The following is a 25,623-nucleotide window of genomic DNA, read 5'->3' on the forward strand; positions in this document are numbered from 1 at the left end:
ATATAGATGTTATATTTAATAAATACTTTAGATAACAGAATTATTAATCACCTCGAGTATGGTAAAAGCTGTCTCACCTGCATCCAAAATCAACTAGGATCTCCCTATAATGATGCTGTTTTTCTGTCCTTTTTTATATAGATATAATTTTTAATAAATACTTCAGATAAAATAATTATTAATCACCCTAAGAGTATGGTAAACGTTTTCTCACCTGCATCCAAAATCAACTAGGATCTCCCTAAAATTATGTTATTTTACTGCCCTTTTTTTATATAGATATCATTTTTATTAAATAGATACTTTAGATAAAATAATCACCCAAAAATTATGGCAAAAGTTTTCTCACATGCTTCCAAATTCAACTAAGATTTCCTATAAAATGACCGACCCCATGGTATTTTACTGTCATTTTTTAAAATTCTGGTATTTATTAGGAAAATACTTTAGAAGACTTATTGAGCACTCCAAAATGTATGTTAAACTCTTCTCACCTGCACCTGCAGCCAAAATGAACTAAGATTTCCCTGAAATTACTTTATGGTGTTTCACTGTCCTTTTTTTATATACTGTATATATTGTTTATAATTTAATACTTTAGAAGACATAGTGATCACCCCAAAATGTATGTAAATGATGGTGTTTTACTATCCTAATTTGTTTAATGAAATACCTTAGCTGAAATGCTTATTAATTATTCCACAATTCTAAAACTCTTTAACTACACACAAAATGACCCCCCCCCCCATTTAATGATTTGCAATCTTTGATCAATCAGAAACTGTTATTCAGTCTGGAAAGTATTTCAAGGGATTATTAGAGCAAAATGACATCCCAGATATTTTACTGTAATCAGATCTTGACACATTTATGAAGAAATGTTGCAGCAAGGATCTGTTTGTGTTTTTTCTTTGGGGGGGGCTCTGTAGAGGAATGCACATTATCAATGTACAATTGCTCTATCAGCTGCTTTTCTTTTTGCATGTCGATCGTGTATTGAAGGGCACGATCCATCTGCATTGTGCCAGATTGAGGTTCCTTTGAAGAAATGACAAGGGTTTTATTGGGAAGCTCTTCTAACAAGATAAAGTACCCAAGCAACTTTCCCCTCTTAATGTTACTGGACACCTTCACAATAGTCTGCGAGGCTCAGTCTTCTCAATGGGCTCTGTTCTGCTCAATCATGAATGCCCTTTTTTTTTTCAGGAAAAGATAATACAACGACTTGTTTTTTTATCTTCTTTCCTATTCACGATTAAAAATGTGATAAATCAGGTTTTTGGCCCTGGATAACAATGACTTGATTTAGATTTCCTGGTAAATCCATTCAACAAGGAAACAAAGGCAGCCTTTGGGGGATAAGTTACACTTCACCTGGACCAAGCACGTAAGGGCAATTCAGATAAAAATCTTGTTAGTATACTCAACAAGAAATAGAAGATTTTTTTTCTCCTTTTTAGCTATAATGGGCTTTATTTCAGGTCTTTGTTCGGGGCTGAACAGAGGACTAAGGATCTCTTAGTCATTCAATATTATTAAAGCAGTGCCTGATACAGACAAAACGACACATCAAAAAATTGAATTGTTAAAACCATTTTGTTTCTTTATCTTTACGTTGTAGTACAGAAAGCCAAAAAAATAAAAACTAAAAATTACATGTTAGCCAGCTTCATTCACAAATATTAGTCCAAATGTACACATTACAAAAAAGAACCCAAGAACTCAACAATGATTGGATGGGACGCAGTTTGATGCGTTAAATGTAGACCATTAAAGGAAACATAAATTGGGACTTTAGAGGTACCCCCATGAACAGCACGTGTGATTTATGGGGTGCCTTTAAAGTTCTAATAGAAATGAGAAAGTCTTTTTTTAATTCTTTGTTTAAGGGATGTTGGTACCACTAGGATAATTTATTATTTGAGATCCATACTTGTTACCATTTAAAGGAAAAAAAAAGTTCTGATGACAATTGCAAGTTTGGATCATTTTAGGAAGGGGTGGGGCAAATTTTTCCTTGCAAACAGTTTATATTTTCCTAAACAATAAATATACATTTAACAGCTGCAATAGCTTGAAAGGAATTCTTTTTTTTTTAATCATTGTCAATTTTTTTTCTTGCTATCGATAGACTTGGGGTAAGTGAGCAGCAAGTTTTCACTGTCTTCTTCAATGTACATAGTTACAATCAGACAGACCCTGTACCCTGCTTTGCCTTCCATTGGGACAGGTTGCAGTATGCATGGTGGTCATCAGACCAAAGTAACCACATTTCCTGGATGCTATGGAAAGATCAGGTCGTGATTAGTAGCAGGCTATAGTTCTTGAGTGTGGTCACCCCTGGACATCTTCCATCACCATGGAGAAGAGTGTTGGAAGGACCACTAAGTACACCAGTGTCCATCATTAGTGCATGCAGGATACAGGTAGATCAGTCCATCCATGTCCTATATAATGTATCCACCTTACAAGTGCAGAAAGAGACACATCTCTGAAATGTTCCTTGTTTGACCTTCTCCTGGCCACCAGTTCAGTAGAAGAGGGACTTGCACAGCCTTTGTGGGTTCCTACAAGTTCCTCCACACTGAGGGACCTTGATATAATCAGTGTTCTCAACACAACATGACCTGTGCAATGGACAGCAGTGGCATGACAACTAAATATCACATACTTCCATACTTTAAATGTATTTCACAGCATCAAATGACAAAATGTGACAACAAGTAGGGGCATCCTGCCCTAGGGATATGTCCCTGTGTCCAATATGAAGTTACAGCCTGCTTCTGCGGTGACAGAGCCCTTGTAAGGGCTGCCATGGTGTCATAAGGCGGCAGCATAAGCTGTGGCGGGGTAAGGGTCCAACTGGGGTTTGCCCATGCCAGGGAACAGGATGTATGCTAGGGGTGGCTGCAGTCCAGGACTGGGCCAGCCTGTGCAGTTACATGGGATCATATAGCCAGGATTCCCGGGGGATGGGTGGGAATGAGTGTGCCCCCCGCTGGCAGCTGCTGCCGCTGCTGCAGCCGCTGCCACACCGGAGAAAGCTCCTCCGCTGGACTGGGGGTATCCCAGAGAAGAGGCGTAGGGGAGGGTGGAAGTGCTGGATGTGATCTCTGCCATCTTGGAGCTCAGATCAAACAGGGAATATGGACTGGAGGCGCTACCGGCTGCAGCAGCTGCCGCTGCCGCTGCTGCAGCAGCCGCGGAGGGGGGGAAGAAGACCCTGGCTGCTGCTGCGGCTGCCGCGGCTGCTGCTTTCTCCGGATTGGCCAGCAGAGAGTCAGTCAGCACCCCGGCCCCGTGTAGGGTGGCGGCCTTCAGCCCCTCGTGTTCCGCGGCCAGGCTATAAGGCATGGGGAAGGCGAACTTGTCCTTCTTTAGCAGGGTCTTGGGCTTCCTCCGGGGCCGGTATTTGTAGTCCGGATGCTCCTTCATGTGCATAGCCCGTAGTCTCTTGGCTTCATCTATGAACGGTCTCTTTTCCGACTCGGTCAGCAACTTCCACTCGGCACCCAGGCGCTTGCTGATCTCCGAGTTGTGCATTTTGGGGTTCTCCTGGGCCATCTTTCTCCTCTGGGCTCTGGACCACACCATAAAGGCGTTCATGGGTCTCTTCACATGGTCCACCGGCTTAGACATCTCCAACTGACTGGTCTCCAGCAAGTCCGACAAGGGCGCTCTCCAAACTGGGCTCTGTGTAGGCTCAGCGTGGCATTCCTTGGGGGGTTCCAGGAAGATCTCAGCAGGTCCTTCCAGGGAGATCTCAGTGGGAACTGGTAGGCTGGTTGCAATCACTGACTGGGTCGGGATGTTCCAAGGAGCTCTCAGCAGGTTCTTTTCAAAAGGATATCAGCAGGAGTTTGGAAGTTCCAGGGAGATCTCAGTAGGGGTTGGAAAGTTTCAGGGAGCTGTCAATAAGATAGTCCAAGGAAATCACAACGAGAAATGGTAGACTGGTTGCAATCACCTGCTGGGTCGGGATGTTCCAGGAAGATCTTAGCAGGTGTTTCCAGGGAGATCTTAGTGGGAATACGTAGACTGGTTGCAATCACCTGCTAGGTCAGGATGTTTGAGGGAGTTCTCAGAAGGTTGTTCCAGGGAGATCCTAGTGGGAATAATTAGGCTGGTTGCAATCACCTGCTAGGTCAAGATGTTCCAGGGAGCTCTCAGCAGATTGTTTCAGGGAGATCTCAGAAGGTTGTTCCAGGGAAATCTCAGCAGGTTGTTTCAGGGAGATCTCAGAAGGTTGTTCCAGAGAGATCTCAAAATATTGTTTCAGGGAGATCTCAAAATATTGTTCCAGGGAGATCTCAGCAGGTTGTTTCAGGGAGATCTCAGAAGGTTGATCCAGGGAGATCTTAGTGGGAATAAGTAGGCTGGTTGCAGTCACCTGCTAAGTCAGGATGTTCCAGGGAGCTCTCAGTAGGTTGCTCCCAGGAGATCGCAGTAGGGGGGTCGGGATGATCCAGGGAGATCTCAGTGAGAACAGTTAGACTGGTTGCAATCACCTGCTGGTTCCAGGGGAAATTTAGCTGAATGCACTAGGGATATGTCAGTGAGAATAGGTGGTCTGGTTGGAATGTTCCAAGGAGGTATCAGCTGGGTGGTCCAGGAAGATCTCAGAGAGAACAGATAGTCTGGATACAATCACCGATTAGGAGATCTTAGTGGGAATGGGTAGTCTGGTTGGTTGCAATCACTGGTTGTGTCCGGGTGATCCAGGGAGATCTCATATAAAGTTGATAGTCAGGATGCAATCACTGGTTGGGTCGAGGTGATCCAGGAGATCTCAGAAGGGCGATCCAGGAGATCTCAGTAAGAACAGGTAGTCTGGATGCAATCACTAGCTGGGTGGAGGTGATCCAGGGAGATTTCGGCGAGAACAGGTAGTCTGTGTACAATCAGTGGCTGTGCACTGGGAAAGTTAGCAGTGTCCCACATGAGCAGCACTGACAGTGTGTAGAAGAGGTCTCAGTGAGTGAGTGACACTGGCTGCTGGGCTGTCCTCTGCTCCCTCCTGCACACTCAGCAGTCAATCACACACAGGCGGAACAACAAGTGAAATCAATCCCCGGAGTCCTCCCGGTCTATGGAGTCGGCGATGTCACCATCCAGTGGTCCGGGACACCAGGCAGCCTGTCCCCTGTCCTCCACACACAGGACATGCTCCACACCGAGGAGATGGGGTGGGAATGGGTTCGGATGTCAGCGCCAGGTGCACAGCCTACGACTTAGCCAAGTTTCTGGCTCCTGTCCTCCTCTCAGTGACTGAGGAAAGCGAGGAAGGAATAGTTTTTTTTTTTTTGGTAAGTGAAGCTGGGCGGGAGAGCAGGCGGGTGTGAGCGGAGATGCAGGTGGGAGGGGCAGCAGGGAAAGCTTCTTCTCTCCGTGTAGTCTCAGCGAGACTTCCAGACCCCGCACCTGGGACGGCTCACCTGCCACTCACGGGGTCAGAGCCAGCCGGAGGTCACGTGTCCTGCGGACAGGCGCTGATCGCCTCATCTTGTAGCAGCTTTCAGAGGTGACTACTCCTGGGTTCCACTTAGATCAGAGCGCACTACAGCACCGGAACCTGTCAACTGCTAGTGACATATGAAGAAATATATGGATATATAGCGCAAACCTAGGCACCTGCTGGGGGCATCTTTCTTTGTTGTAAAGTCTTCCATTATGTATACAGTATTTGTCCATACACATAGAGATCTGTGATCCATCTAGGTTAATGGTGGCCGTACACCTAGAGATCTGTGATCGATCTAGGTTAATGGTGGCCGTACACATAGAGATCTGTGATCCATCTAGGTCAGGCATGTCCAAAGTCCGGCCCGCGGGCCATTTACGGCCCGAGGGTCGGTTTAATACGGCCCTCCATGTCAGTGTGTCAGTGTGTCTTATGGAGCGAATATGGAGCGGCCGGTCCGGTATTTCCACCGCGGCCGTGTCAGAATACCGGGCCGGCCGCTCAGCTCTGCAGCGGGACCTTACCTGTTCCTCTATCCAGCGGCGTGCTGTCTTCCCGGCTTCTGTAGTGTGGGCGCTGGGCATGACAGCCGGGTGCCAAGTGCGCATGCGCAAGAAGCGGTGCTTTTTGTGAATGGTAAGGCGGTACCTGGGACACATGACAGATCCCAGAAGCCGCCGGACTAATAACAAAGCGCAAGTGCTTCTCGCTCATGTGCACTGGGCACCCGGCTGTCATGCCGAGCGCCATTACAGAAGCCGGGAAGACAGCGCGCGGCTGGATCGAGGAACAGGTAAGATCAAAGAACAACTGCGGAAGTAAGAGCGGGTACCTGTCAAATTCAGGTACCCGCTCCCCACCTCCCCAAAGGTCAGCAGTCATCTGTACTGTCCGCAGTCTCTGGTCATCCCTGTGCTGTCCGCAGTCTCTGGTCATCCCTGTGCTGTCCGCAGTCTCTGGTCATCCCTGTGCTGTCCGCAGTCTCTGGTCATCCCTGTGCTGTCCGCAGTCTCTGGTCATCCCTGTGCTGTCCGCAGTCTCTGGTCATCCCTGTGCTGTCCGCAGTCTCTGGTCATCCCTGTGCTGTCCTCAGTCTCTGGTCATCCCTGTGCTGTCCTCAGTCTCTGGTCATCCCTGTGCTGTCCGCAGGCTCTGGTCATCCCTGTGCTGTCCGCAGTCTCTGGTCATCCCTGTGCTGTCCGCAGTCTCTGGTCATCCCTGTGCTGTCCGCAGTCTCTGGTCATCTCCTGTACTGTGTCTGCAGTCCATTAGTTCAGAATTTTTTTTTCCTGTTTTCTGCCTCTAAAACCTAGGTGCGTCTTATGGTCAGGTGCGTCTTATACGGTGAAAAATACGGTAACTTGGCATAAAATAATTTATTTGCATTTAATTGTAATGGTTCAAAGAATGTTTGGAAAAATGTTCGGCCCTCCACCATGTTCACTTCATCCAATCTGGCCCTCTTTGAAAAAAGTTTGGACACCCCTGATCTAGGTTAATGGTGGCCGTACACATAGAGATCTGTGATCCATCCAAGTTAATGGTGGTCGTACACATAGAGATCTGTGATCCATCTAGGTTAATAGTGGCCGTACACATAGAGATCTGTGATCCATCTAAGTTAATGGTGGTCGTACACATAGAGATCTGTGATCCATCCAAGTTAATGGTGGTCGTACACATAGAGATCTGTGATCTATCCAAGTTAATGGTGGTCGTACACATAGAGATCTGTGATCCATCTAAGTTAATGGTGGTCGTACACATAGAGATCTGTGATCTATCTAAGTTAATGGTGGTCGTACACATAGAGATCTGTGATCCATCTAAGTTAATGGTGGTCGTACACATAGAGATCTGTGATCCATCCAAGTTAATGGTGGCCGTACACATAGAGATCTGTGATCCATCCAAGTTAATGGTGGTCGTACACGTAGAGATCTGTGATCCATCCAAGTAAATGGTGGTCGGACACATATAGATCTGTGATCCATCCAAGTTAATGGTGGTCGGACACATATAGATCTGTGATCCATCCAAGTTAATGGTGGTCATACACATAGAGATCTGTGATCCATCCAAATTATGGTGGCTGTACACATATAGAACTGTGGTTCATTTACTCTAGGTCACTGGTGGCCATACACATAGAGATCTGTGTGATCCATCCAAGTAAATGGTGGCCGTACACATATAGATCTGTGATCCATCTAAGTTAATGGTAGCCATACACATATAGATCTGTGATCCATCCAAGTTAATGGTGGTCGGACACATATAGATCTGTGATCCATCCAAGTTAATGGTGGTCATACACATAGAGATCTGTGATCCATCCAAATTATGGTGGCTGTACACATATAGATCTGTGATCCATCTAAGTTAATAGTAGCCATACACATAGAGATCTGTGATCCATCTAAGTTAATGGTGGTCGTACACATAGAGATCTGTGATCTATCCAAGTTAATGGTGGTCATACACATAGAGATCTGTGATCCATCTAAGTTAATGGTGGCCGTACACATAGAGATCTGTGATCCATCCAAGTTAATGGTGGTCGGACACATATAGATCTGTGATCCATCCAAGTTAATGGTGGTCATACACATAGAGATCTGTGATCCATCCAAATTATGGTGGCTGTACACATATAGATCTGTGATTCATTTACTCTAGGTCACTGGTGGCCATACACATAGAGATCTGTGTGATCCATCCAAGTAAATGGTGGCCGTACACATATAGATCTGTGATCCATCCAAGTTAATGGTGGCCATATACATATAGATCTGTGATCCATCTAAGTTAATGGTAGCCATACACATATAGATCTGTGATCCATCTACTCTAGGTCATTGGTAGCCGTACAAATAGAGATCTGTGATCTATCTAAGTTAAGGGTGGCCATATACATAGAGATGATGGGACACTATTTCTCCCACTAATACCAATGATGGGGTACTATTCTCCCACTGACACCAATGATGAGGCTCTATTCCCCCATTGACACCAATGATGGAGAACTATTTGTTCCACTGGTGCCAAGATGGGGCACTGTTCCTCCCTCTGATACCAATGATGGCGTACTATTCTCCCACTGACACCAATGATGAGGCTCTATTCCCCCATTGACACCAATGATGGAGAACTATTTGTTCCACTGGTGCCAAGATGGGGCACTGTTCCTCCCTCTGATACCAATGATGGCGTACTATTCTCCCACTGACACCAATGATGAGGCTCTATTCCCCCATTGACACCAATGATGGAATACTATTCCCCCTACTGACGCTAATGAAGAGGCACTATCCCCACTGACACAGATGTTGGGGCACTATTCCACCCCCCCGACACCAATAATAGGGCACTGTTCCCCCCATTGACACCAACAATGGTGCACTATTCCCCCACTGACATTAATGATGAAGCATTATTCTCTCCACTGACACCAATGATGGGTCACTATTCCCCTATTGACATCAATGATGGGGCACTATCCCACCCACTGACAACAATGAAGAGGTACGTTTACTCCCACTGACACCAATGATGGGGCACTATTCCCCCACTGACATTGATGATGAGACACTATTCCTCCCACTGATACCAATGATAGGACGTTGATTACTTCTACTGACTCTGGGTCATTTTCTACTCCCACTGGTCACAGCCTGGCCTGAAGAACAGTAAATTGTCTGTTTGTTTAGAAAGATTGGTGACTCCTAATCTAGGTTACTGGTGGCTATACACATACATGATTGATCTAGGTACAAGCAATAGCAAGCAAGCGATCAGTCATCAATGAATATATTGAATGATGTAACACATTCACGGGACTGGGATTTAGCTCTGCAGTCCCTTCTGCAGCAGTTTTTTTCTTATTCCGGGTCACGATCCCATGCAATGTCCCTTTGTCTCCTTCAGTCAGCTGACCATGTTGTCCATGCGTATGCTCATCAGACTATGTTTTCCGGGAAAATTGTATATGCCATCATAACCTTTGATATTGTACTTCGTGGAATGCCAAATTGGCAACTTCAGTCACAGAGGCACCAGCTAAGCGGCACCAACAATTTGCCCTCTTTGAAGCTCAGTAAGCTCTGACATGACTCTGTATTACTAGCAGCACATGCAGTGAATGATAAAAGTGAGGCTTCCCACCCTTTAGCTAGGTGTCTCATCACACAGTGCAAGCAAAATAATGTTACATCACTTCTGCTATCAAATGTCATCACTTTCACACCTGCAAATCATGTAGTGTTTCCTTTTTTTTTTGTCTAACCCCTGTAATTTTTGCAATCAGTTGTCTACATCATACAAAATTGGCCATACACATAATGATCTGATCCAATGATTCTTCACACAATCAGATAATAAACACAATCAAATAATAAATGAATTATTTTGAAAAAAACATACTGGGGTTGATTTACTAAAACTGGAGAGTGCAAAATTTGGTGCAGCTCTTCACGGTAGCCAATCAGCTTCTAACTTCATCTTGTTTAAAAAATAAACCTGGAAGCTGATTGGTTTCTGTGCAGATTTGCACCAGATCTTGCACTCTCTAATTAAAATTGTACATCAACCCCCAAGTGACATCGATTAATTTCAAACAAAATTGATGGATTTAATCCAAATTATTCTGATTAGTTTGGACAGGGAAAAAATCAGATCATGGGAAAGCAAATAATTTAGTAGGATAGATAAATTGTTACTAAACCCACAACAGTAAAATCAGTCTGTATATGCAGTAAAGCATGCTTGTTATACTCACTGTAGAACCTAAGGGGCATTGTATAAAAAGGCCATTTGATCCTAACTTCTCTGCTCCTTCTCTTGTTGTAATGTCCACGTATTATCTGTTGATAAGACAGGCTGAAAACCATAGCCATTCTACACATGCTCAGTTTAGTGTGTATTGCTAGAGAGGTTTTTTTCCTTTCAATAAATTTTTATTGAAAATTTTTTCAAGTATACATTGTAACCACTGACATGTTTGCACACAGCTGCATGAGTTCAATAGCTTACCTTCTAAAGCAGTTGTACACGATATACAAAAACTGCAACCAAAACATAGCTTATGGTGTATTCTAGAGAGGTTTTTTTTCTTGGGAGAGTGCATGTGATCAGCACAGGGCCAATCAGCACTGTCTAGACAGAGGTCAGGGGTTCTGCATCGTCCTAGAGCAGAATTAAATCACCTCCTACAAGCTTTAGCTAGTGCTGGACTGGACACTGATAGAAGTCACAAAACTGCTTTAACTGCTGCTGAGAAAAGGTATTTAGCAGTTTATATTTACTAAAATAATTACATTTCCATGTTGTGTGTACTGTGGGAGACCAGATATAGTGAATGCAGGGGCCTGGGTTTAGTAAAACTTTAAATGTATGCTGTAATAAATGTTTTTTCTGTCTTCCATTGGCATTTTCAGTCAGATAGTAAATTTATTACTCCCGATTGTATATAAAATAGTTCCGCATATGGCCGCTATTTGAGCAATCAGAAACAATCAATAAAATTCTGCTACGGCCAATCTCCTAGAAATCAATCGAAAGGTCAATAAATTGATCGAGAGTCTCTGGGCCACAATTCTAATACAATTCAGTCATTTTTTGGTGGCCATACACCCTTCAATTTCTTGCAATCAATATCTTCCAATAGTCATAACCAATCTATAGTCCATGACTCATTTGATTGATATGCCTCATACAGGGAAGTGGATTTTTAATAATTGTTAAGGTATGATTGTAGCTTATAACCAGAAGTTATTGATCACATTTCTGTTTCCATCATGTAATCTCATAATTTGATTGATCAAAATAAGGTCATATGCATGAACAAAGTATCACAGTGCTGGCAATCAATGCAAATCAATTGATAATTTTGCTTTGCCAGATCAACTCAGTTTGATCGAATGTGATCTAAAGTGAGTCTAATGGCGGCCACACACATTTCAATTTTATTATCTGATCAATGTGAGATCTGATTAAAGCAATAGAAAACACAAACAATCGAATAGTCCTAACTTCCTCTCCGGATGATTTAGACTCAATTTAAATCTGATTCAGTTAAACTGCGTTAATCAACCAAGGTGGAAATTTATGGATCGTTTTGCATCAATCAGCAGCTCTGAGATACATTGTTCATGAATACGATTGTATTTCAATCGATCAGACTATGAGATGACATGGTAGAAACAGAGAAGCGATCACTAATTTATGATCATATCTTAGCTATTCATCAAAAGCCACTTCTCCGTGTGGTATGTTGATTGAAAGAGTTGTCAACTATAGATTGATTATTCCTATCGTCTGATCATTTTCAAAGCATGTATAGCCACTATAAATTGATTGGAAATGAAATCATGGCTCTTCAATTTGTTTAGTCATTTTGATCAAATTGCACATCAACCAGAGAAAAAAAGAGAAGCGTATATGGCTACTGTTGGTTGCATCGGATGATCGATTGAATGATCATATTGCTAAATATGTAGACTTTAGGCCCCATTCACACCTGAGCATTTTGTAGCGCGAAGCTCAAAGCTCCAAAATGCTCAGGGAGAAAAAAAATCTGCAAGGGCAGAAAACGCAGGTGGACCTTCTTCTATGAGGAATAGCTCACCACAGGAGCCAAAAGTAGTATATAGTGTAGTATTTTATTAAATTATGAATAAAAGACAATCCATGTGGAAACAAGTAAGAATGAAGGTAAAATGGAGTACCAAGATGGCTGCCGTTCCAACCTTTAGTAACAGCGGCGTGACGTCAGCAAGTGCGGCTCCACCCGACGTGTTTCGTGCGCATGCACGTCTTCAGGGGTACGCTCACTGAGCAGAGGCTTCATTGCTGTTACATGTACCCAGATGAGATGTGCTTACATGCTGTTTACCAGTAGATGTCTGGTGAGTGTACATCTGAAAGAAGTGGTGGACTCCCTATTAGATCACTTCACAATATTCCACCGTGATTGCCGCACTTATATCCTTACGGACAATTTATAGCTCTGATATTTTATGGATTTTATATATAATCACTTTTATGCTGCACTTTACTGTTTCACATTTATTAAATGATTTATTGAACATTTTTTATATTTGATTTTTATATGCTGCACTTGACTGTTCCGCTGATCAATTTTTTTTTTTTTTCCTTTGCTATATGTCAGATTGACTTTGCACTTTATTTTCACTATAATATTCACTTATTTTAGTACTGCACTTTCTATATATTTATCCATAAGGAGTTATTACCTATACCTTGGTGTTAGCTGCTTTATAGTTCCAGCGCTTGCCTTTGCTTGATATTTATAGAAAAAAAAATCTATATTACTCTATGGAGATGGTTCACATCTCCACTCCAAGTCGCCTGAAGCAGAACGCCTGAAGCTCAAAAACGTTTTGGAGCTACTTCTGCAGCTCCATTCGAGCAGATTGATGCATTTTTTACATGCTTTCATTCCCATAGACATACATGGAAATGCGCAAATCGCACATTTTTATATGCTTTAGCGCGGTTTGTCACTCAACCAAGGGCCTTTTTCTGTCATGGCAAAACATGGCAACAATTGATGACACAGATGAAATTTTTTTCTATTGGCTAATACAAAAATGCCAGAACTCAAAAAGTCCAAAAATGCCTGAACAAATCGTGCACAAAAAAAGCACAAAAACGCTACGCACAAATGTGAATGAGGCCTAAAAGGGGGTAAGAATTTGTAGAAGTGCATTTGAGTGGTGCTCCAGCTCTGATCTGACAGTATGGAGCTCTATTAACTTGCAGAGTTACCTTTATAAACTTGTCTAGGCAACACTTTGTATGCGATGCCCCAGAGGGACTCATCAGTCATGATAGGAATAGATCAAATATGAACGCGCTATTGGCAAGACCTGGCTGATGTTGAGCGGCGCTGATCACTTCATGAACCTGTGTATTGCTACTTGTCTTTTTATTATTCAGGAACACCAGGCCGCCTGCATGCTGGGTGGAGCTGAATGGAATGTTGCAGTGAAAATGTCTTTGTAAAGGTTTAATACACAACTTAAACACCTTTTTCTTCTCTACGTGAGAATGTTTTTTGTCTTTAGTGTATGTTTACATTTCCCTGCGATGCTTATCTTGCCCAGTTATTAGTACCTACACATTGTTCTCCTGCTGTATTTTCAAGCCATGAAAGCACAAACTATGTCACAAGTGTTTAAGTAACAAATTGACTTGACAGTCAGGACAGACTAGCTTGCCCTGTTTGTCGCTTGTCACTTTGAAGGTGGCGTGCTAGTGTGGTATGTGGAGGTGCGCTAACCCCTTCACTGCCAAGATGCTAGCTTTCCTGTGCGTAGATCAAATGGGAAATCTTTTGACAGTAGTTATCGAAAAAAAGGCAGATTATTTAACCACTTGCCCTCCTGAGGATTTACCCCTCCCTTCCTGACCAGACCATTTTTTGCGTTATGGCGCTGCGTTACTTTAACTGACAATTGCGCGGTCATGCATCACTGCACCCAAATGAAATGTATGTCCTTTTTTCCCACAAATAGAGCTTTCTATTTGATCGCCTATGCGTTTTTTATTTTTTGTGCTATAAACAAAAAAAGACCAACAATTTTGAAACACCCCCCCCCACACATTTTTGACTTTTTGCTATTAAACATGTCCAATAAAAAAATGGTGAAAATCAGATTTTGTCATAAATTTAGGCCAAAATGTATTCTGCTACATGTCTTTGCGAAAAATGTTTCCAATACATGTAAATTAATTGGTTTACATGAAAGTTTTAGCATTTACAAATGGCAGTATAGATACTGGATTTTTTTATTTTTATAAAATTTTACTAGTAATGTCGGCAATCAGCGACTTATAGTGGGACTGCGGCGGGCATTCTGAAACTAGTGGGAGCTTACTTGGTGTCACTGAGATCCCCAGTGACACCTCACGCACGCCCCCTACCCAGAAATGCAAAATCACGTATATATACATGATTTTGCGCACCCATGCCACCCTGTAGCAGGGTGTCTGCTATAGGGCAGTCGGGAAGCGGTTAACAGCACTTGTGTTAGTACAGCGATCAGTCACTCTTTGTTCAGCCCACTGATAGTGTGTACAGGGCATTACTCGTCATGCTTCATTGCAAATGGCTCTTCCTAAAGCCTTGAACACACAGGCCAAAAAATCAGCCCCTGTGTACAGCTGTCTGTTTTACAGAAATTGGTCTCAAATATATTTAAATTAAAGGAGATTTTTTTTCTTTGCCCAGATTTCTGCTTCGCCTCTCACACCTGTTACCTCCTATGGACCAGAGCAATTTTTACATTATTGCTATTGGTCTGTTTATTCAGTAATAACTTGTCATTACTTAAAGGGGAAGTTCTGCTTTAAGCCTTTGTCCCCCGCTCCCCATTAAGGATTGGCACCTTTGGGGAGCTGGTACTCAAATTTGATAGGTACCCACTCCCACTTTCGCTGCAATCACCTAGGCGATTGGAAGTGGAAGTTGTCCTCCCCCCTCCCTCCCCGTAGTCTTCTGGGACACGTGACAGGTCCCAGAAGACTACGGGGTCATTCACAAGCGCAGCGCTTCATGCGCATGCGTAGTGGGCACCCGGCTGTGAAGCCGCAAGCTGTCACAGCTGGGTACCCACATTGAAGATGCCAACGCCAGGGAGAGAAGACGGCCGGTGAAACCAGAGGTGATGAGGACACTGCTGGACCGAAGGACAGGTAAGTGGCTGTATTTTAAAAGTCAGCAGCTACAGTTTTTGTAGCTGCTGACTTTTATTGATTTATTTTTTTTCAGGTGGAACTTCGCTTTAAGATAATGCATGTATTGTTTAAGGATAAACAATGCTTTCTTTTCATGATATTACCTTGGAAAAATTATTTTTTAAATCAATCCTTAGACAATAAAACACAGCTAAATTAAACAAAGCACACTTTTCCTTTTTTTAATCAGTGTTAGTTTAAAAAAAAAATAGTGTTACTACACATTTTATTCTGTAATTTGTTCTGTTTAAAATGACACTAAAATTATGATTCAGGCACAAAGCACTGCAAATATATTTACAAATTAAATAAAGTGGTTTTTTTTCAATTTTGCACTTTTTTTCATTGGCAAAAATGTTAACAAACAGTAATATAAATGTTTAAATATTAATAGTATATTGCATAAAAACAAACAAACAAACAAAAAAAAAACAGCAGGAATGTAATAGCTGAAGGGAGAAGGAGAATAGAGAGTTAATTAGGGCTGATTAGAGTAAATTAGGGTTAATATGAACTTAAACAGAGGAACATTAAAAAAAAACAACACTTTTTTTTAAACACTTGCTTTAATTCACATAATTTGCAGATCTAAGTTCACACCTTTGTTTTGCAGATGAATGAACAGAAAGATATAAAAGTAACATTATGTAACATTGTATCTTTCTATGTTCACCCCTGAGCAAGTGTTATTTATAAACACTGATTTAGGCTGCTTTTTTGACAGCTGAACCTGCTCACACTTTCTCTGAGTATAAAGTAAATCTGTACTCCTGTCCTACATCCTGCTAATTCCTGTACACTACCCTGTCCTCTGCCCTGCTGCCCACTGTACACTGCCTTGCTGCCCCATCCTCTGCCCTGCTTCCCCATGTCCTCTGCCCTGCTGCCTCCTGTACACTGCCCTGCTGCCCCTGTCCTCTGCCCTGCTGCCCCCTGTACACTGCTTTGTTGTCTTTTGTCCTCTGTGCTGCTGACCCCTGTCTTCTGCCCTTCTGCCCCCTGTCCTCTGCCTTGCTGACCTTTGTACACTGCCCTGCTGAAACCCTGTACACTGCCCTGCTGCCCCCTGTCTTCTGCCTTACTAACCCTTGTACTCTGCCCTGCTGACTCCATTCCTTTGTCCTACTAACCCCATGTACACTGCTCTACAAACGAATAACCTGCACAATGCCCAACAAACTACTGACCCTATCACCTGCCCCACTGACCCCCTGTATACTGCACTGCTGACTTCCAATCTGCCCCCCTGAAAAGTTTAACTGCACCCCCACATCAGACAGGATAGATCCGGCCTTGATGATCACATACATTTTTTCACACTAATAAAGCTTTAATTTAGGGCTATGGGTATTTTTATTGTCTGCAATATAACAGAAATTAAGAGAAGTTTGAAATAACCCCTTTTTGTAAAATAAACACCCCAAGGAGATCTCATGTTTTCCACAACTTTTTGGAAGCGAAGAAATATATTGTTCATGAAGTGGTTAAATCATGGAGCTTGGTAAAGAAGCACCAGAGAGTTGGTGAAGGGGTTAGTATGTAGGTCATATACTGTGGGAAGATGGAAATTAGGGAGTTAAAGTTTTTAAGTCAGCAGCTACAAGTACTGTAGTTGCTGAGTTTTAAAAAATAGGTTCTTACCAGTGCTTGGGTGCCTAGCGCTGTCTTTCCACAGCCAGTTTTTCTTACAGTTGTGGGTTGCATGTTGAATACAAGAGCCAGCTCCTAAAGAACCATAGCCAGCTCCGCACTGCACATGTGAGAGCTTGCAGAGCACTTTGTAAAGGGTCTGCAGCCTCCTGGGATATGTGACGTGTCCCAGGAGGCAGTGGGAGGGGAGGTGGCAGGGCAATGCGAAAGTGGGAGTGGGTACTCACTCCCCCCACAAAAATCCATAACTCATCTACAGACTGGGGGGACGGAGCAATCCAACGCAACTTCACTTTTTGAGTGAAGTTTTAATTTAATGTGCAGATGTACAGGATAATGGACGGGAAGTACAGTAGTTAATATACAGGTCACATACAGAGACAGGATGGAACTGAGTTGTACAGGAGAGGAGGGCGATGAATGGGTGGACAGATCCCCCGCTGAGCAAAGTGGATAAAAATGGATTCAGCTCCATGTAAAAGGGGCCTTAACCACTTGCCATCCAGAGGATTTACCCTCCTTCCTGACCAGGCCATTTTTTGCAATAGGGCGCTGCGTTACATTAACTTACAATTGCGCAGTCATTCAATGCTGCACCCAAATGAAATTTATGTCCTTTTTTTCCTCATAAATGAAGCTTTTGGTGGTATTTGGTCGCCTGTGCGGTTTTTATTTTTTGTGCTATAAACAAAAAAAGATCATTTTAAGAAAAAACAATATTTTTGCTATTAAACATGTCCAGTAAAAAAATAAAAAAAAATCTAATTTCATCATAAATTTAGGCCAATATGTATTCTGTAAAATGTATTTTGGTTTACATGAAAGTTATGGCGGTACATATAGTGGAATTTCTTTTTTTTCTCTTTTAATACTAGTAATGGCAGCGAACAGTGCTAATAAAATGCACTGACACTGTACTAATGACACTGGGCAAGAAAGGGGTTAACATCTGGGGCGATCAAAGGGTTAACTGTGCTGTCTGTGTGTGTGTGTGTGCTATGCAGAGCAATATAAAGCAGTGTTCTGGAGCTGACAGGGTAGAGATCTGTATGGTTTACATACAGACCTATCCCCCGTCAGTAAAACTCGGCAGTCGCCAGGTGCCTGCTGGGAATCACCGGCTGGGACCCAGTGATTGACAGCTGAAGCCCTGTAGCAGTATTTAAGCAGTTAAAGAGACTCTTTCATAACAAGTGACACCTGGGGGAGAGGGGGGCTAATAACGTGCTGATAGTAGATATTAGTTGTAAGGCATACAGCCCAGTGGTTGGCAAAAGTTTGCATCCAGCTAAAAATATTAGTTTAATTTCTTTCAGGTATAAATTATGATGACAGAATCCCTTTAAATAAATTCTGCCTATGCCATGTAATCAATAGTGGAAAATAAGGGTTTTCAATGTCTTTTATTTAAATCTCTGAAACCTTTGCAAAAAATCCATAAAGACTCAGTAGAGTTGGAGCTGTGGACAACTGTTCTGGGCCTGGCCACTGCTGGCAGTATTGTGCCTTTGCCCAAAGTGAATTTAATATTAGATTGGAACGTTATTCTGCACACTGACAAACTTGGCAAAAACATATTACTTTATCTATTATCTACCTTTCGTGTGTCTGATGCTCCTTTATGAGTGATATACCACCCTTAAAAAATACTCTAGGCATTGTTTCTTTTAATGAATTTCCCTTCATTTACTTTGTAATTTAATATGGAAAAAATAAAATATATTTTACATAGGTTATATGAATAATAGATGCTTACTTTTTCAAGGCTGCACATAGACCTTCTATTATCAACAGGTAAGCAATCCACTTTAAGTAAGCAATCTTTGCTGCTTCATTATATGCTGTTTCTTTTCTTATGTGTTGCAGTATTGTTAGATATCTATCAAGGCCAGTGTTCTTTTTCTCTTCCCATCAATGAAATAGCAGGAGCATTCAAATCTTTACACGTTCTTAATAAGCAACCCTTGGGCTTTAAAATAAGCCTTTATTGACCTCTATAGCTAAGGGCACTGTGAAGCAATTAATCTTTAAAATGTTAGCTCACCTTTACAGAAAACATGTAAAAGTGAAATAAAACTGGCCACCCCTCGCCACTCTGGTCCCCCCTATACATACTTTCGAGGTTGGCAAGTTGTCAGCACTTATAGATAGTAAAAAATAAGTATAAAATACTATACCACGTGCTTCTAGGAGGATTAATGAATCAAATGTGCTGTCAGCCAGCTACTATATATCATAAAAAACTATAAATCAAACAAGGAGTAAATGCAAGTCACTCAAGCAACGCTATACAGCATAAAACCATGACCAAACAACAGAAAAAAAGGAAAAAAGCAAAAGTCCTCCACCCCTGGGTGATAAAATAACGCAAATGATGAATAAAGTGTCCTCATCCAAATGTGACTGTCCAACTTTCCATTTCTTACAATAAACCTGAAGGGTGGGGTGAGCCGCATTCCCTTGAGACTCCTCACAAGAATTCAGAAAGAGGAAATGTCAGGGATGTGACTATACGGCGATACGAAGTGATATCAGAGCTATGGCTGGAAGTGACGTTGGTCCTGGTGGATGGTTAAAGCACTGCTGGGGACATACAAGCCTTAAGCGTACCTGCACTGATTTATGGGTTTGTGATATGCATTTTATTTATGCATTTTTAAACAGGAATGAAGAAATAAAGGATTATGCTGTGTGGACTGTTTTGTTTTCTTTCTTGAGTTTGTAGCAATTAAAGCTGTCCAGTGCAAGATTATTGTCCATGGATGGAAGCATCGATTGGGATTGAGTTGCTTAAAATGATTTTGCCATTCATTTATATGAAAGGCTATTCCTTGTGGCGAGTGAGGTGTCTAAAGGAAATGCAGCTCACCAAGGGATGTTGTTCGTCCCTTGTAATAGCAATAAAGTTGATTTAAATATAAATAACATTTAAAAAATGTTAAAGCTCCCCCGCCCCCCCAATGCTTGATGGCAAACAAACTTGTCTGTCCCACTTGCATAGGTAAACAGCGATTGCACCACTATGCTATGAACATCAGATCGAGAGCAATAATTTTAGCACCAGACCTGTGTAAATCTAAAGTGATAATCTGTAAAGGCTTTCAAAACATCTCCTATGGATAATTTAATGTACCATAGTTTGTTGCCGTTCCTCCGGATTGCACAATTTTAAAGCTTGACATGTTTGGTATCTATTTACTCAGTGCAACATCATCTTTTATATTTTACCAAGAAATTGGTATTATATTGTGTTTCTGTGCACTAAAATTCATTAAAGTGTATTAAAAAAAAAAGTGACGAACATCTGCACAAATACTGCGTGGCATAAAAAGAAAAAAATGCTCGACCCACCATTTTGTTCTCTAGGACAGGGGTCTCCAAACTTTTTGAACAAAGTGCCAGTTTACTGGCCATCAGACTTTAGAGGGGCTGGACTGCGGCCATTTGGAGCTGAAATTTTCCTGGCATCAGTGGGAGTAAACAGTGCATCTGGGGTATTAGAAGGAGGAATAGTGCCCCATTGTTGGGGTCAATGGGAGAAATAATGCCCCATGGTTGATGTCTGTAGGAGAAAAAGTGCTCCATCTTGTTGTCAGTGGGAGAATTATTTCCCCATAGTTTGTGTCAGTAGAAGGAATAGTGCCCCTTTGTTGGTGTCAGTGGAAGGACTAGTGCCCCATAGTTGGTATCAGTGGGAGGTATAGTGCCCCATTGCTGGTGTCAGTAAGAGGAATAATACCCCATAGTTGGTGTCAGTGGAAGAAATAGTTCCCCATTGTTGGTATCAATGAGATGAATAGTGCCCCGTCATTGGTGTCAGTGGAAGGAATAGTGCCCCTTGCTGATGTCAGTAGCAGGAATTATGCCCCATTGTTGGTGTTAGTGGGAGGAATAGTTTCTTGTGTCAGGAAGTAAAAGGACCCAAGGGCCAGATAAAGACAAGCAAGGGGCCACATCCATCCTCTGGGCCACAGTTTGAAAACCACTGCTCTAGCGCCTCTGCTAAACAAAAAATATTATGTTTGGTGAGTCTAACTAATTTTCTAGCAAACAAATGTTTTTAAATGTGAGAAATGTCAGAATAGGCCTGGTCTTAAAGTGCTTAAAGATGATTTGTGTTACAGCACCTTTGGCTATAGAGGTAATTGAGGGGCTATTTTAAAGCCCATGTGCAGCTTAATAAGAATGTGTAAATATGTGAATGTCCACAAGTTTACTTTAAATGTCTGTCAATACATCAGTGCATGCTATTCCATTGATAAATTAGAGGTTGTTGGGAGGAGAAGAAGTATCCTGGCCTTGATAAACATCTGACAATACTGAAAGAAAAGAAATGGCATATAATAAAGCAGCAAAGATTGCTTACCTGTCATTAATAGAAGGTCTATGTGCAGCCTTGAAAACATAGGAATCTGTTATTCATTTAACCTATGTGACATGTTTGATTGTTTCCATATCAAATTCCAAAGTAAATGAATAGAAATTAATTAAAAGAAACAATGCCAAAGAATTTTTGTAAGGTGGATAAATCACTGATAAAGGAGCATCAGACATACAAAAGGTCAACAATAGATACATTTCACAATTAAGAAGCACTGAAATGGCTATCTTTCTCCACTTCATATGGCAGCAGAGACTTGACAGCCTTCCAAGCTTCTAATGTAATAAAGCCCAGGAGTGATAAGCTATTAGAAAGGACTTAAAGTCTCTGTTGTGATCTTTTAGGATGAATTATTCCACAGTAGCTATAGCTATAGAGATTAGAGATAGTTTTTTTTTTAAAGCACATTTACTCTTTGTCAAGAATATGGAAATTCTGAGTGTGTACATAGCCTGGCTGCAGGTCACCTTAACATTGATTGCATTTAGCAGGAAAAAAAGCTTTTCCATTTGAAATAGGGGACTAGCATTTCTCTAAAGAAATCACTTGTCATCTAGGTAAAGCAGACATTTAAACTGTCATCTACTGATATAGGAGTAGAAATCCAGCCAAAATAAAAGTAAAAAACCAATAGCCCATTTTAACATAATAGTAGTTTGTACTGCAATTCTCATTTTCAGTCCACCACTTGATGTCCTTAGTCTTCTGGGTTACATGACAGCTAGCATCATTAGTTTCCTCTAAACCCAGGTGGTCCTGGACACACCCCCAGCCTGTGACTTGGCAGTGAAGCAAAATATTGATGAGCTCATCTTTCTGTCACTCTTCTTTCTCCTATAAGCATGCTTCTTGTAGCACATGACGTACAATATAATTGGCTCCTTGTTCTGCTTCTTCACCTCCCACTCTGAACTCTGCTGTATAGAGCCTGCTGGAGGCGGATACCAAGTCAAATTCAGATGGTGCTAGGACAAGGGGTGGGTGGAAGGGGTGGCTGCCCTGGGCGAAATGGTTTGCTGTAGGGATGGGGGCTCCTTCTTTCTGTTACAAAGCTGACAGGAGCAGTGGCAGTGATTTTGACAAGCGAGTGACTGCTGGACATAGGATCCTCTAAGCTTGCACATCGTGAACCAGGGGAGGAACGGGGTGCAGTTTGGCTTCTTTGCTCTGGGCACTGGATGATCTTGTCCCGGCACTGAATTCAGACACTTACACTGCTCACCAGGGCTGCCGATAAGGGGGTAGCTCCGGGCTTCCTGTAGGGGGCCTGGGCCCCTCTCTTTGCTAGGGGGGCCCAGCCAGCCCACAGCTTATAATGTACTAGTAACAGGACTTTTTTTTAGCTGGAAACTTCTGCACTGGCCCCTTGCATTGCCACTCAGTACAGTCACTTATAAACACAGAAGTGACAGCGATCCCAGCGGCACACTCCAAGCTCTCCCTGCATATAGTTCAGAGGAGGGGGCTGGGTGGAATGAGGAGGGGGCAGGACAGGACTGTATTGAGTTGGGCACACAGCTCTAGGCTTATGCCCACAGCATCATCAGAAGCCTGTTCATGATCTCCTACTGTAAGTTGCAGTATATTATTTTCTGTGGAGGAGAGGAGCACTGTGTACTGAGATGGAGGAGAGGAGAGGTCTAGAAGAGGAGATAAGAGCCGTGGGGTGGGGCCAGGGGGTCGAGGGTGAGGTTAAAGGGGGCCCTGTCAGGTAGGCTGTACAGGGCCCCATGATTTCAAACAGCAGCCCTGCAGCTCACATTAAAAAATAAATGATTACAGAACTGCATTCATTTGTGTTTTTTTGTATATGCCTAGTGTTCAGCTTTAGCTCTGTTGGTAATAAAACAGATATACTGTACATTCATCAATAATATGTAATAAACGCAATCATACTTTCATGTATTAAGTTAGGTAATAGTGTTAGATGCTATTTAAAATAGTGTGATGGTTATAATATAGGTTAGATGGATTTAGCAGAATGATTTAGGTAATGCAAACTGCTAAATGATTTTAAAAGAGGAAATTACTATAAGCTCAATTCACAAATCTTAAATACCAGCTTAAAAATTCTGATTTACAAATTATGGTTACGTGGCTGAAAAGAAAGATCTTTGTTTGTGTAAAGCTTTATGAATTGAGGCTCATTTATCAAAATCTATCACATATGAATGACCATCTAAGCATTGTGCAGCAAATGGCATTGAAATCCATTTTAAGCAATCAGAGGTTTAGTCATGTTTGCTTTAAATGTATGGCTATATGCAGTAAGATGCAAGTAAGCAACTTTTAGTGACACTAGACATTTGGGTTTGGGGTTTTTCTGTACCCACAGAAAATCAAATTTTTTCTTTTATAACTTATGGCCACATCAACCATCACTAACTATTGACATTGTCATTGTAACACTAATCCTTTTCCTCACCCTAATGTTTACACTGAACTGAAATTAATTTTTTTATTCTCTAAAACTGAGAATTAAAGTATACATATACCCTCACCTTATAAAACAACTTATTCAGTTTTAAATAGAAATGAAACGCAAAACATTTATGTATGTATGTATATATATATATATATATATATATATATATATATATATATATATAGATAGATATCAATCACTACTAAGACCCTTAACTTTCCTCTGTTCTCAGCTGCATAAGGAGCTTAGAGAGCTGGGGAGGGGGGGAACAGTAACACATTGATCTTCCCAGTGGATGGCTGTCCAGGGAAGGGGGTGGATCAGGACAATCCTGATCATTGGATGAAAATTGACCACACTGTGCTCTCATGCCCAGTGTGTTCAGTTTTTCATACGAAAGCAGAGGATTTTACACAAACACAAAGAGAACAGAATACTTTTTCAAGTGCATGGTACAGTAGGCACATATCAGGAATATGAAATGTTGGGTTTACGTATTCTTTAAGCCTTTCTTCTAAATAAAATCCCCCAACAGCCAACTTACTCAAACTCTTTGGGCCAGTTCACACTACAAAAATGCATTCCGGATAAATTTTTGCTTACAGTTCACACCACACTCAGTTCAGCTGCAGTTTTGATGCAGTTTGCCATGTTCCGGTATGGTTTTGTGCAGAAAAAATGCAGCATGTTCTACTTTTCTTTCTGCACTGGGAACTGACTGCACTAGTGTGAACCAGGGTCATTGGAATACATGGAAAACACTGTGCATGCATTTTTGTTGCAGAAAAAAAGCACACTTAACTGCATCTAGTGTGACTAGCCCTTTGTGTTCCTCATTTTGTATAAATTGTATATAGCTACAGTGGATATAAAAAGTCTACACGCCCCTGTTAAAATGTCAGGTTTCTGTGATGTAAAAAAATTAGACAAAGATAAATCATTTCAGAACTTTTTCCACCTTTGTGACCTATAAACTGTACATCTCAATTGAAAAACAAACTGAAATCTTTTAGGAGGGGGGAAGCAAACTAAAAAAACTAAAATAATGTTGTTGCATATGTGTTCACACTCTCTTATAACTGGGAATGTAGGAATCACATTCAAAATCATGTTAAATAGGAGTCAGTACACAACTGCCATAATTTAAAGTGCCTCTGATTAACCCCAAAAAGTTCAGCTGTTCTAGTAGGTCTTTCCTGACATTTTCTTAGTTGCATCCTACAGCAAAAGCCATGGTCTGCAGAGATCTTCCAAAGCATCAGAGGGAGCTCATTGTTAAAAGGTATCAGTCAGGAGAAGGGTACAAAAGAATTTCCAAGGCATTAGATATACCATGGAACACAGTGAAGACAGTCATCATCAAGGGCAGAAAATATGGTGCAACAGTAACATTACCAAAAACTGGACATCCCTCTAAAATTGATGAAAAGATGAGAAAAAAACTGGCCTGGGAGGCAGCCAAGAGGCCTACAGCAACATTAAGGAGCTGCAGGAATATCTGACAAGTACTGGCTGTGTGGTACGTGACAACAATCTCCCATATTCTTTAGATGTCCGGGCTATGGGGTAGAGTGGCAAGACAGAAGCTTTTTCTGACGAAGAAAAACATCCAAGCCCGGCTAAATTTTGCAAAAAGTCTCATAAAAGCATGTGGGAAAATGTGTTCTGGTCTGATGAAACCAAGGTCGAACTTTTTGGCCATAATTCCAAAAGATGTATGGCGCAAAAACAACACTGCACATCACCAAAAGAACACCATACCCACAGTGAAGCATGGTGGTGGCAGCATCATGTTTTGGCGCTGTTTTTCTTCAGCTGGAACTGGGGACTTAGCCAAGGAAGAGGGAATTATGAACAGTTCCAAATACCAGTCAATATTGGCACAAAACCTTCAGGCTTCTGCTAAAAAGCTGAACATGAAAAGGAACTTCATCTTTCAGCATGACA

General features: G+C 41.8%; 2 protein-coding genes across 2 annotated transcripts in view; one reads left to right on the plus strand and one right to left on the minus strand.

Annotated features, from left to right (window-relative positions):
- Positions 1-1,577: 1,577 nt before the first annotated feature.
- Positions 1,578-5,306, minus strand: SOX21 (SRY-box transcription factor 21). Its single transcript, XM_089680482.1, has one exon. It carries the CDS (start codon positions 3,637-3,639, stop codon positions 2,821-2,823), a length of 819 nt encoding a protein of 272 aa, XP_089536608.1. The 5' UTR covers positions 3,640-5,306; the 3' UTR covers positions 1,578-2,820.
- A 95-nt stretch (positions 5,307-5,401) lies between these two features.
- Positions 5,402-25,623, plus strand: part of LOC149459939 (uncharacterized) — a 56,768-nt gene continuing 36,546 nt past the window's right edge. Inside the window, exon 1 of the mRNA XM_089680481.1 lies at positions 5,402-5,521. The gene's annotated coding sequence lies outside the window, so the exon portion shown is untranslated. The remainder of the gene's footprint in view (positions 5,522-25,623) is intronic.

This window comes from Staurois parvus, unplaced genomic scaffold, assembly GCF_062004578.1.
Source record: "Staurois parvus isolate SC_StPar_1 unplaced genomic scaffold, SC_StPar_1.0 ptg000243l, whole genome shotgun sequence".
Lineage (NCBI taxonomy): Eukaryota > Metazoa > Chordata > Amphibia > Anura > Ranidae > Staurois > Staurois parvus.

Coding starts and splice junctions, on each gene's coding strand:
- SOX21 (XM_089680482.1), bottom strand. CDS start 3,639: ATGTCTAAGCCGGTGGACCATGTGAAGAGACCCATGAACGCCTTTATG.